The 12,531-nt window shown below is 39.1% G+C and overlaps 1 protein-coding gene across 2 annotated transcripts in view; it reads left to right on the top strand.

Annotated features, from left to right (window-relative positions):
• The window catches only part of LOC116308041 (acetyl-CoA carboxylase), a 45,541-nt gene that overhangs the window by 16,826 nt on the left and 16,184 nt on the right, over nucleotides 1-12,531 (top strand). For both annotated transcript variants that reach the window (XM_089031504.1, XM_089031505.1), the window contains exons 17-40: nucleotides 404-658; nucleotides 864-945; nucleotides 1,073-1,143; nucleotides 1,788-1,862; nucleotides 2,225-2,290; nucleotides 2,767-2,851; nucleotides 3,285-3,328; nucleotides 3,743-3,833; nucleotides 4,219-4,290; nucleotides 4,560-4,826; nucleotides 5,195-5,295; nucleotides 5,726-5,814; nucleotides 6,673-6,800; nucleotides 7,472-7,585; nucleotides 8,106-8,219; nucleotides 8,371-8,460; nucleotides 8,825-8,881; nucleotides 9,539-9,600; nucleotides 9,742-9,790; nucleotides 10,146-10,252; nucleotides 10,491-10,608; nucleotides 11,294-11,407; nucleotides 11,834-11,893; nucleotides 12,332-12,373. In XM_089031504.1, the coding sequence (XP_088887630.1) occupies nucleotides 404-658; nucleotides 864-945; nucleotides 1,073-1,143; nucleotides 1,788-1,862; nucleotides 2,225-2,290; nucleotides 2,767-2,851; nucleotides 3,285-3,328; nucleotides 3,743-3,833; nucleotides 4,219-4,290; nucleotides 4,560-4,826; nucleotides 5,195-5,295; nucleotides 5,726-5,814; nucleotides 6,673-6,800; nucleotides 7,472-7,585; nucleotides 8,106-8,219; nucleotides 8,371-8,460; nucleotides 8,825-8,881; nucleotides 9,539-9,600; nucleotides 9,742-9,790; nucleotides 10,146-10,252; nucleotides 10,491-10,608; nucleotides 11,294-11,407; nucleotides 11,834-11,893; nucleotides 12,332-12,373 (2,353 nt within the window). The remainder of the gene's footprint in view (nucleotides 1-403; nucleotides 659-863; nucleotides 946-1,072; nucleotides 1,144-1,787; nucleotides 1,863-2,224; nucleotides 2,291-2,766; nucleotides 2,852-3,284; nucleotides 3,329-3,742; nucleotides 3,834-4,218; nucleotides 4,291-4,559; nucleotides 4,827-5,194; nucleotides 5,296-5,725; nucleotides 5,815-6,672; nucleotides 6,801-7,471; nucleotides 7,586-8,105; nucleotides 8,220-8,370; nucleotides 8,461-8,824; nucleotides 8,882-9,538; nucleotides 9,601-9,741; nucleotides 9,791-10,145; nucleotides 10,253-10,490; nucleotides 10,609-11,293; nucleotides 11,408-11,833; nucleotides 11,894-12,331; nucleotides 12,374-12,531) is intronic.

Raw genomic sequence — 12,531 nt, 5'->3', positions numbered from 1 at the left:
TTTTTGTTTAGGAAAAAACTTTTATCACATTTTGTTGCCATGGTTCTAGCAGCTGATGATGATGATGGTGGGGATGATGATGATGATGATGATAATGATGATGGTGGTATTGGTGACGATGATGATGGTACTGATGATGATTCTGGTAATGATGATGGTGATAACATTAATGATGGTGGTGATGGTGATGGTATGATGATGATGATGATGATGTGATGATGATGGTGATGGTAATGATGATGATGATGATGATGGTTAAATATGGTGGTGGTGGTGGTGCTGATGGTGGTAGTGGTGGTGATGATGAGAATGTTGTTGATGATGGCACTGTGGATGCGGAAATTTTTACATTAATTAATGGTCATCATTGCTATCAAACCTCTTTTCTTTTCTCTTTTGCTAGAAATCTTGTACTCGCACTAAAAGAGATCTCAATAAGAGGGGACTTCCGAACAACAGTTGAGTTCCTAATAAAACTTCTTCAGCAAGACTGTTTTTTGAACAACACTTTCAACACTGGCTGGCTTGATGGCTTGATTGCAGAAAGAGTCCAAGCAGAAAAACCAGATACCATCCTTGGAGTAATTTCCGGGGCTATTCACATAGCAGATGCTGCGATCTCAAAGAAATTTGCTCTCTTCAAAAATGCAATTGAAAGGTAACTCTTGGACCAAGTGACAAGACTCTTTGTTTCATGAGTTTATCTCACTCACGATCCCAGAGCTGGCATCTTGTTGGTTGGGGGTGCGCAGTAAGAATGACAGGGCTTTTGGGTTGAGATTGGAGTTTATCTACTTTATTCTAATTTGGTAAATCTTATAGAAAAATAATTTTTTGAAGCCTGATGTTATTTGCTTCTCTAGAGGGCAGATTCTACCAGAAGATTTTTTAGGAAATTCAGAAGATGTTGAAATCATTTACGAAGGCTTCAAGTATCGTATCAGGGTATGCTATTATTATTATTATTCACTGATCTAAAGTTAACTAAAGTTAGGTCATTGCGACCAACTGTAGCTAAAGTAAATGACATTAGCCGTTGACATTATTTTTATGTTATTATTTGGTTACCTAGGTTACAAGATCTGGCCCAGGATCATATTTTCTGAAGATGAACAATTCTACAGTAGAAGTTGATGCTCACAGGTACAGGAACAAGGAAATTCAGTGACCGTTATCCAATAAGTGTGTCACGGTAGCAGCTTGTTGGTAGAGTAGAGCCACCATAGAAGTGGTTTGTGTATGATTATGAAGGTCCCACTCAATGACACGGTCACGGCACGGTTGACAAGTGTGGCTGGGAGTTGAGATTGGACTGCATGGTACACATCAAGCTAAGGGAGGGGAGGGTAGAGAAAAGAGAGTTCCATTCCATTCTTCTCCTACCTAGATGTTTATAATTAAAACACCAATGATGACAAAATGGTAAATTTTATACCATGAAAAGATGAAAAATGAAAAAACTTAAACTCGGAGTAAAAGACGAAGGACCAGCGTCCGGAAACGTCAGTAAGTTTTTTCTTTTTTTCATCTTTTCATGGTATAAAATTTACCATTTTATCATTACTGTTTCATTAGTTTAATCAGATTCATCAACATTACACTGCAATACAGTTAAACTTCCCAAGAAAACATGCACGGTGGACAGATACGAGAGGTCAAGAGGCCGACAGGAGAAAAAAACAGGATGGTAGTCCCAACTGACATTTTCCCCCTATTAGAAACGCAGGACGCAGCTCACACTAGTTTTTAGCTAGTTATTTCGAATTAAATAACCGTTTCTGTTACAGAATGAGTGACTATGGCCTCCTGCTGTCTTTCAATGGAAGTAGTAACACGTCCTACATGAAGGAAGAGGTTTCCACGTAAGTCTTTAGTTCCAGATAGAAATTCCTTGAACTTGATGTGCTGGAAACAATGAAGCTTCTTCTAATATTTGGGAGCTCACCAAAACGCTTGCAACAAACTTTTTCTTGCTCAATTGAAATATGTGGAAAAGATACTGCAATAAGTACTGCGAGTGAGCTTATGATAAAAAATAGTTTGTTGATGTGTCAGGTAGCTCTTCTCACTCTGATGACCTTGAAAGTGAGTGTTCTTGGGCAGAAATATTTTGTTCCGTCCAAGATGACTGCCACATGTCAAAGGCTCATGTAAATGTAATGTGCTGTTGAGGTCTGAAATTATTTGATACTGAATCCGACTTCCCTGTCTTGTTCTGTTTCAGGTATCGTATGACGATAGGAAGCAAAACGTGTGTGTTCCAGAAAGAAAATGATCCCACTGTTCTGAGGTAAGATTGACAGCTGCCAATCATGTCTTCTTTCTTCATAAAGTGGTAGGGGAGGGGTGGGAGATTGAGGCGTAGAAGAGAAAGTCTCACTCGGCTTGAAATCATACAATGATCAGCTTAGTTGTAATCAAGAGTAGTGTAGCCGCAGTTTAATAACCTCTCACCGTTGGTGTCTTGGATTCGATCCCCAAACTTGGCATCACATGTGAGTAGAGTTCATTAAGTCTCTCCTTTGATTCAAGGAGTTTTTGTCCAGGGTTTATAGTATTTCTCCCTCTGCAAAATCTAACACATAATTAAATTCAAATTCAATCCGTGAGTTAGCCTTGCCCTGACTATGATTAGCTCAGAGATTGTTTCAGGGTATCAATCAAATTTGAAGGGTTTAGAGGTTAATATCGTTCCATTTGAATGTGCCCAAAAACAAGCGAAGGATCGAACAAACAGCTTTAAAAATAACAAACATTATTTTTCAGATCACCTTCTGCAGGGAAACTGATCAACTATCTTGTTGAAGACGGAGGCCATGTATTTCAAGGAGAATCGTACGCAGAAATTGAGGTACGTCAACCGTTAATAGTCCCTTACACAGTTTACTGTGCCATCGTGAAAGGTAGCCGTGCGTTTGCATCGAAGCGAGCCTAACGGTGAGCTTGCAATGATAGAGACATGTGAATAATTGTCCAAAGTGTTAAATAAGGTCTCTATCATTACAAGCTCACCATTCGTCTTGTTTCCATGGCACAGCTACCTTTCAAGATGGCGCAGGGAACTGTGAAGGGGACTATTAAAACCTCTTTACCTTGGGTGTAATATTTCCCAATTTAATACCATGTGTCATGTCATTCCATAGAGTGTCATTTGCACATTAAAAGTGCCAAGACACATTACACGTGGTCTGAAAAGGGGAGACACCACTACTGCACAGTTGCCAGGCCCTGAACAGATTACTTCATATTCCAATAAAAATCTCAATTAATCTTAATACTTATAGGTTATGAAGATGGTGATGCCATTGACTGTCCCTGAAAGTGGATGGTAAGTTTTAACTTTTTTTTTTCTCGACCTACTTTTCCTGCCTACTGTTTTTTTCTTTTTTTTTTCTTTTTTTGTTGTTGTTGTTGTTGTGTTTTTTTGTACGTTAGATTTTCTTGTTTCAATCGTCTTGGGGTTAAGATTCTTTTTTTGAGTGACTTGTATCATCTGCATCTGCACCAGTTTGAGATGTTGGAAATCACTCCGCCAAGGGTCATTGTTTCCTACGCTTCTATCGGGTTTTCTCAGCATCCCTATGTGTTTAGATCAGCGTATCTAATAAGGGAAAACTGTTTTCTATTATGTTGACGATAAACAACCTGGCATTTGAGAAGGAACGAAGGAATGAAATGCAAAGAAACTCTCAAATTTTATCCTTCCAAACCAAAGAAGCTAACGGTCTTGTTTTCTTTTCAGTGTTCACTTTGTTAAAAGCCCCGGTGCGGTTCTGGAACCAGGAACGTTCTTGGCCAATCTTGAACTGGATGATCCTAGTCAGGTCACTCAGGTTAGTGGTTAGAACTATGAAAATTAGGCTGCATTTACACGGTACCGGACGAATTTTTAAAATCAGTCAAAATTTTGACCTGTGCATATACCGTTTACACGGAACCGTAACAAATACGTTACACGAAACCGGTCTCAAATTTGCAGGGCTTGGCGTACGAATTTTTGCTCGGGTAGCTCAGTCCCGTGTGAACGGAACACCTAAACGTGCAACTCCGGTTAAAAGTCCGTCCGGTAACGCGTAAACGCAGCCCTACTCTCTTTGGTCTCTTCTGGTATTTATCATGTGGCCATTTTCTAAGCTTTTTCTATTATTCCTTTGATTCAATTGAAAGACCCATCTTTTTATTGATGAAGAATTACTTTTTTTGCCATTGCTTCCGCAGGCTGAAATTTACCGCAAGCCTTTCCCAGAATCGGAAGATGGTATTAAAGGGAAGGGAGTAAAAAGACACCAGGTAAAACACTAAATAATGATTACATGGACTAGATGATGATGGTGGTGATCACTGGTGAGGTGGTAATACTTATGTCTGACAACGATGGTGATTGGTGATAATGGCGATGATCAAAATGATTGTTGGTGGTGGTGGTGATAGTTCAATGATGAAAGTGGTGATGCTTATGACTGACAATGATGAAGATTGATGATGACGATGATGATGATGGCGATGATGATAGTTTTGATCAGGCTCCATAACGCTCATTTTGCTACTTATCGTCTCAGGTCTTCCGGAGGACTTACGAGAGCTTACAGCACATCATGGATGGATACTGTATAGATGAGCCGTACTTCTCCGAGAGAGTCAAAGAAAATGTAGGGTTGCTATTAAAGTGCTTAAGAGATCCTGCGTTACCTCTCTTACAACTACAGGAAATGATGGCATCCATATCAGGACGAATCCCTTCAACTGTGGAAGATTCCATTAAGAGACACCTTGCTAATTATGCCAGTAACCTGACGTCATTGCTTAATCAATTCCCAAGTCAACAGGTAAAAAGAGTGGCGCTTTTGTACACATTGCTATCTGTAGTGTACAGCAACACAATCATTAATTCAATGTAGCAGTGATAAAAACAATAGCAATAGCGATGACGGTGACGGTGACGTTGACAACAATGACAACGACAACTGCAGAGCAGCAACGTGAACTACAACAACAACAACAACCGTAGCAGCTGCAACAACAACAACAATATAACAGCAACAGAAATAACAACAGCAACTACAACAATTTTTGTTGTGAAGTGTGATCGTCCGGGTGAGTGTAGTACACTCTACACGATCACATTTCACAATAAACTTCAACACCTGGGTTCAAACCATTTACCCTTGATAACAATATTACTGCTTCTTTCTAGATTGCAAACGTGGTGGATGCTTATGCTGCCACGTTGACCAAAAGAGAAGAAAGAGATACCTTTTTCCTTAATACTCAAGGCATTGTGCAGCTTGTACAAAAGTATGTATAATGACCACACCTTGACTAAGTTTATTATACTAAAACGTGAGAAATCTGTTTTACGTATCCATGGTCATATATTCAAACAGCCCAAAAAGTCCTCAGCTGACCATTGACCAATTCTAAGATAGCGAACTTGGTTAATTTTTGAATAGCTTCGGTAAAATACTCCTTTTTTATTATTATTTTCATATGACGTTGATCAAAGCTAGACCACAATGAACCCTTGTTATCGAACTCAGAAAAGGCCTACTACATTTGTTAAAAACTGTGTCATTGCCTTTATTTTCTTCCCAATCCTTGTCCCAAAATAAAGAACCACAGGGCAGCGAAAATTAAACCCAGTTACTCATTCTAGATGTTAGATGTATTGTAGTGAGCTTAATTTTATAAACCTGTATGGACCCACTGACAATTCTCTTTTATCAAGGTATCGAAATGGAGTTCGTGGGCATCTCAAGGCAGTGGTTCTAGGGCTGCTGCGACAGTACTTACAAACTGAAATGCTGTTTAACGAAGGTGACAATCAAATGGAATATTCTTTCGTTCTTTATATATATATACATATATATACGGCCATTTGCAAAAAATTGTGGCCGCTTCCAATATATATACGAGTATATCAAAAGCATATCAGACACGGCGGGATATCTTTCTTGATATTTTTTTTAGAAAGCCCTAGTGTTAGACAACTCGAAAAATATGCTTTTGATATACTTGTATATAATTGGAAGCGGCCATATTTTTTGCAAATGGTTGTATATATGTATATATGTATTGTTTTTATGTTTCAATTCATTACGGTTAGAGTCGTTATATATGTTGGTAGACGCCAACCAAGACGTTTTCATGGCATTCCATAAGCACGTGCTCTTGAAAAATTCGCGTCTTCCAAAGATGTCATGGAAACGCTTTGATTGACATCCACCAAAACCCTATAATTCAAAATCCCTTGAGAAATAAATGACAATGAAACAGCCACCATTTTGCTTGATCTAACAAGAGAAGCTAATAATATTGCTTTGTTATCGTCAACCAACATGGCAGCTATGACAACGGCAAATAAATTGTACCATATTCCCTGTCTAATATTAAGAAGCCCTGCATGTTAAAGTATAACAATGTATTTTTCGTTTAATATTTAAATTAATTTTTGTCGCCCCTTCCGCACGCATCTGGATATTTTTGAAAACAGTGATTTTTTTGCGGATTGTCCTTCCTTCAACACGTATCCTATGAATACTCCACTTGAAAACGCAACTTTTCGAAAACGGATAGTTGTAGACGGGTGAAAACGGTTTTCAAAAACGCTATGTGTAGGCCTAATATTTTTATTTTATAAACGGAATAAAAAATTGTGGTATTTTATCGTGACAGGAAATTTCGAGAAATGCATAAACATGTTGCGTGACAAGCACAAGAAGAGTGACATGTCTTCAGTCATTTCAGCTGTGTTTTCTCATGCTAACGCCGCTAAGAAGAACACCTTGACTGTATTGCTTATCGTAAGTATCAAGTTCTGTTCTGTACCATTGTTTAATTTTCCCCTCGGAAATTTTATGCTCAACGAGAGCGGAACCGTAAAATTTATTGCCAATCTTTTGCTGCCTGGGCAAGTTTGTTAGAATTCTCCCTAGATTCGAAGTTTTTCTGGTTTTCCGCCCTCCGCAAAATCTAACATGCTAATTTCCAATTGGATCGGTGAGTTACCCATGTCCCTGACTTTGATCAGCCCATAGGTTGTTTCAGGGTTCGGTGTGTGAGTTAGCCATGCCCTGACTTAGATCAGCCCAGAGGTTGTTTCAGGGTTCGACCTGTGAGTTAGCAGTGACCTGACTTAGATCAGTTCAGAGGTTGTTTCAGGGTTCGACCTGTGAGTTAGCCATGCCCTGACTTAGATCAGCCCAGAGGTTGTTTCAGGGTTCAGTGTGCGAGTTAGCCATACCCTGATTTAGATCAGCCCAGAGGTCGTTTCAGGAATCGATCTGTGAGTTAGCCGTGCCCTTACTTAAATCACCCCAAACGTTTTAGGAGAGCACACGAGTATCAATATGGAGCTCATGCATCTCTTAAACTGCTATGCACAACTTTGCTATGAATTTGTGGTGTTGCGCAGGGTGTGAAAGTAAGAATATTTTGTGCAAATCAAGTGAGATTTCATGTTTTTTTTTTGCAGGATCAACTTTGCGGACGTGAAGCGGGTCTTTCCGATGAACTTCACGATTTACTTCTGGAACTTACTTCCCTGAACAGACAAGAACATGTGAAGGTTGCTTTGAGGGCAAGACAGGTATGTTTGTTAGGATAGCGAAAGAGAGAGAGAGAAAGAGGGGGAGGGGCAAAGGCCGAGGCAGAGGAAGGGGAAGGGGCAGAGGCAGGGGCAGACGTAGAGGCCGAGGCAGAATCAGACGTAGAGGCAGACGTAGAGGCAGAGGCAGACATAGATGCAAAGGCAGACGTAGAGGCAGAGGCAGGGGCAAAAGTAGAGGCAGAGGCAGAGGCAGGCGTAGAGGCAGACGTATAGGCAGAGGCAGACGTAGAGGCAGGCGTAGAGGCAGGCGTACAGACAGGTGTACAGATAGAGGCGGACGTAGAGGCAGAGGCAGACGTAGAGGCAGAGGCAAACGTAGAGGCAGAGGCAGAGGCAGGCGTAGAGGCAGAGGCGGACGTAGAGGCAGAGGCAGACGTAGAGGCAGAGGCAAAGGTTTCTAGGAGGGATGATGGGATAACGAGAAAAGTTTTATTTATCTCTTGAAATAGATATATCTATAATCCTTTCTTCTTCAGCTAACTCTTGTCCCGTTTCGTAGGCATTGCTGGCTTCTCAACAGCCATCGTACGAACGCAGACATAACCAGATTGAGTCTCTGTTTCTGTCCGCTGTGGACATCATGGGGAACCAGTACGCTCCTGAGAATCTGCAGGTCAGAATAAACGTCTTTCTGCGACCCTTTTTAGTTTCAATATCTATAGATATTGCAAACTCCGACCGCTGTAAGTTTAATAGGCGAAAGCCAAAACACGAGTTGCCTGTTTTGCAGCAACCTACGTTCTCAAAAATCCGTTATTTTTTAGAAACTGATCTTTTCGGAGACAGCCATTTTCGATGTCCTTCCAAGTTTCTTCTATCATTCCAACGAGTCTGTCAGGACCGCTGCCTTAGAGGTTAGACATTTTCGTTTTATTTCCTCGTTTATACGGGAGAAATATGAAGTCCGTGTCTTAATTAGTATATGTAATAGGACTCCATGCTGTCCAATTAAGAAATAATTGGACGAGGAAAATTCCGAGGACTGACAAAATTGGATGAGGGCGTAGGCCGAGTCCAATTTGGCAGTCAGAGGAATTTTTCGAGTCTAATTATTTCTTGATTGGGGAGCATGAAATCCCATTACCTATTAATTATATAGCTGCCTAATTATTCCCATATCAACAAGACCTTCCAATTAAGAAAATAATTGACAGTTACCTATATGGGATTAATGAGAGGCTGTATAATTATTCATTTTATTGGCGTGTACTTTGATAGGTTTACGTTAGAAGAAGCTATCAAGCTTACCAGTTACACACTCTCTATCACGAACAGGTATGCTTTATTTAAAACTGCATGAAAATTATTTTGGAACACATAGAGTTATTTTCATATGAGTTGGAAACGATACGGCAATTTTTTTAGCCGTACTGTAGCTGTACTGTATCTTACCGTGACCGTAACTCAGCGTTGTGATTGGGTGCATTACTTGAAGACAATTTGAATCCATTTGAATGTTAGTGTATGTCGTAACGTATACGTGCTGTAAGCCACTACCTCACGTTTGGCACTCCATTACGATAATCATTCTTATGGGAGGACATTTCAATGTTACGGCATGTCGTACCGTGCACGTGCTGTAAGCCAGTACCTTAAATTTGGCACTCGCATAATATAACCATTCTCATGGGAAGCCATTTCAATGTTACGGCATGTGCTATCGCGTACGTGCGGTAAGTCAGTACCGTATGTTTCCCACTCATACGATAGCCTTTCTTATGGGAATCCATTTCAATGTTACAGCATGTCGTACCGTGCGCGTGTTGTTTGTCAGTATCGTATGTTTCCCACTCATATGATAACCATTCTTATAGTCATTCAGTCAATGTTCTGGCATGTCGTACCGTGTACGTATTGTAAGTCAGTACCTTTCCCACTCGTAAGATAACCGCTCTAACCTTCTCCAATATTTAATTTTTTTTCATTTTGTAGCTTTTGGATAAAGTTTCAATTATCGAGTTTCAATTTTCTTTGCCTTCTTCTCATCCAAATCGGTAAGTATTTAAACATTAGCACCGTTTGCTTGATTGGAATAAACCTTTTGCATCAAGCAGTCACATAGTAATATCAGTTTTGTTTCCACACTGTAGACAAGAAGAAGATTAAAGATGTTTATGATGATATTTTTTCCTCAGGTCTCTACATAAAGTGCCATCAAGTAAAACCATTCTTGCCATGCCCAGGGTAAGACTTTACATCCCTCAAGTGACAACCATGTGAAGATTAACAAACCGGCTCTTGGTGTTGCAGGGCACCTGAGGCATGAAGGCAATAAAATAATAGCCGAGAACAATGAGTTTGGAGCTAAATGTAATACCCTGCGATACAATAACCCGAACCCAGAATACAATACATTTTGCAACACCAAGAAAGGCCCGAAAAACCTTGTTTTACGCCGATGAATTATTAAGAAATATTGCGTTAACTAAATATGATGATGCATTAATCCTCTACTCTTCTCCGTCGTCGACTGGAGACTGACAAATCACGTGATGTTTGAAAAGTTAATAACATATTGTATTTTCGTGTTTGTTGATAGGTGCGCAGCTTGAGCGAAGATCTGTTTGATCTCGTTCATCATCAGTCTGAGCCTTGTAGCCGCACTGGTGTCATGGCTGCCTTTGAAACAATGGAAGACTTTGAAAGGTAAAAACATGATGATGATAGTGGTGATGAGTATAATTAATATTGATGACAATGATAATGGTGATAATTAAAAAAAAAAAAAAATTGCTGATTATTATCATGATGATACCTGATAATGATGGTGATCGAATGACGCTACTTGTAATGATGATTACGACGATAACTGCTGCCAATCTTGCACTGTAATCACACTGTCCAAGTATTTACGCAGCTGTCTTTAACATTGTCTCGTATTTAGGCATTTTGACTTGGTCATGGGGAGGTTCCAAGCACCAAACTTGGTTCCCAAGTCGCCCAAGCCGGGATTTAAACGATCGGGCTCTGGTTCATTAATGGAAGCAGAAATAAAAAAACAGGTAGATACAGATATATATATAGATATGTCTGATAAACAAAAGGCTGATAAAACAGCCATCCAAAATTCGGAGATTAGGAGCGAGACCGAGCCAAAGTTGAATAATATTTGGTTTTCATTTTATGTGGAACAGTTTATTAAAGTGCTACTCTGACGAAAATCGCTCAAACTTGGATTCAGCTGAAACTTCCTAAGAATACTCTTTAAAGGTCCAATAATCACTGTATGAAGTGTTTTAGCGATTTTCGTCAGAGTAGCACTTTAATATTTGAGTTAAAATACGTTTCCCTGAAAACCTTGACCATTTTTCGTGTTGGATGCGAAATTTTCCAGCGGTATTTTTTTTCTTGACGTATGATCTTGCGCATGCGCGTACTGTACTTTTTTTAGCCCTGCCTCTTTCGTGCTTCTTGATTGGTTGACTTTGTAGCTAATCAAAATCTCACAATTCTGCTTAATAAGCACATAATCTGCCTTCTATTGTGATTAGTTGAGACCGTAGCCAATCAAAATCCCATAATTATACTCAAGAAAACAGTCTATCTTCTGTTATGATTGGTTGAGGTTGTAGCCAATCAAACGTCCCAATTTCCACTGATACGATATTTCTGTCGTCTACAATGATTGGTTGATACTGTAGCGATCCCCACTAAAACAAATTAACCTATTGGTTTATTTTTCGATAGCAAAGTGGCTGTGAGGAAGAGCCAATCCACATCGTTAACATTGCTCTCATGATTGGAAAGAATCTCAACATGGACGAATGTCGTGAGGTTGTGTCACAGTTTACCATGCAAAAGGTATTTAAACAAAGTTGGCAGGAGAGTATATTAATGCAAAGCTGGAAATTCGCTAGATTTTTGAGTGCACTAAAGGCCAAGGGGAATCCAATGTGGAATATATTTAGTGCATTCGCTTTTCACCTCTAGGGTCTCAGTTGCAAGCATTCCCAACAAAGTCAAATGAAAAAAACATGGCGACCATCTCGGTGCAGTTAACAATGGATGCAAATGAGAAATCTTCTGTTATATGACACACCAACATGGCTGTGATGATGTAACGTTAAAATCGAAGAATTAGCAATTGATTGGTTTTGCTAAAGGAAGCTTTCGGCTGTGGCACATGCGTTAGTTTAAAAAGTTGATAGGGATCTTTCATCTCATATGGGTGGATTCTTTAAACTATTATGGAACTGAATGAAAGAAATGGAATGCGCTTATTTTCAGAAAGATGTGCTGAAGGAGAAGACAATCAGAAGAATTACATATTTGATATGTGATGGCAAGGTAGTGTTGAATAAAAATTCCACATGAAATGAATAGTTGAATGGTGCAATATTTCTTGATTTGAATGTTGCGTGTTTTAGTTTTGAAGATTCACTTCCAATATAGCTACCTATCTAGTCTAACTTTTAAGTTATCATAGGTAGCTTGTACTTTATGTATGTCATATTTCTCACAAATGTAAATATTTAAATATTGTTTTATATTAATAAGTACTGAATAAGATATTGATTGATTGATATATTAATGGCGTCATTTAAGCAATTTGAGTGTAATTGTTGTAATGCTGCATGGCCATTATGAGAAAACAAATTTACATTAACCTTCATGTATCAGTAAACCACGAGTTTGTGTGAACCAGTTCAATTTTGTATGTTAAATGAAGCCTTGTACTTGACGTCTTATATATATTTTTATTAATTATTATTTTTCGTTTCGCAGGGTTCATTCCCATGGTTCTTCACTTTTCGTGCCAAGGACGATGTATGTATTGAATATATTTGCATTTGAATCGAAAAATGTTTTATTGAAATATCATTGTCTAGTCTAGTCGGGTTAAATACTGTGTCGTAGAAACAACTATATAAGATTAAAAGAATAATAGTAGCAGCAAACCAGACAGCAGCAGCAGCAATAATCAA

This window comes from Actinia tenebrosa, unplaced genomic scaffold (assembly GCF_029948245.1).
Source record: "Actinia tenebrosa isolate PJP-AT-01 unplaced genomic scaffold, QUT_ActTen_1.0 PGA_scaffold16__25_contigs__length_10494907, whole genome shotgun sequence".
In the NCBI taxonomy this organism is placed as follows: Eukaryota; Metazoa; Cnidaria; class Anthozoa; order Actiniaria; family Actiniidae; genus Actinia; species Actinia tenebrosa.
Note: the sequence above shows the minus strand (reverse complement) of the source record. Positions and strands in the feature narration are given on the sequence as shown.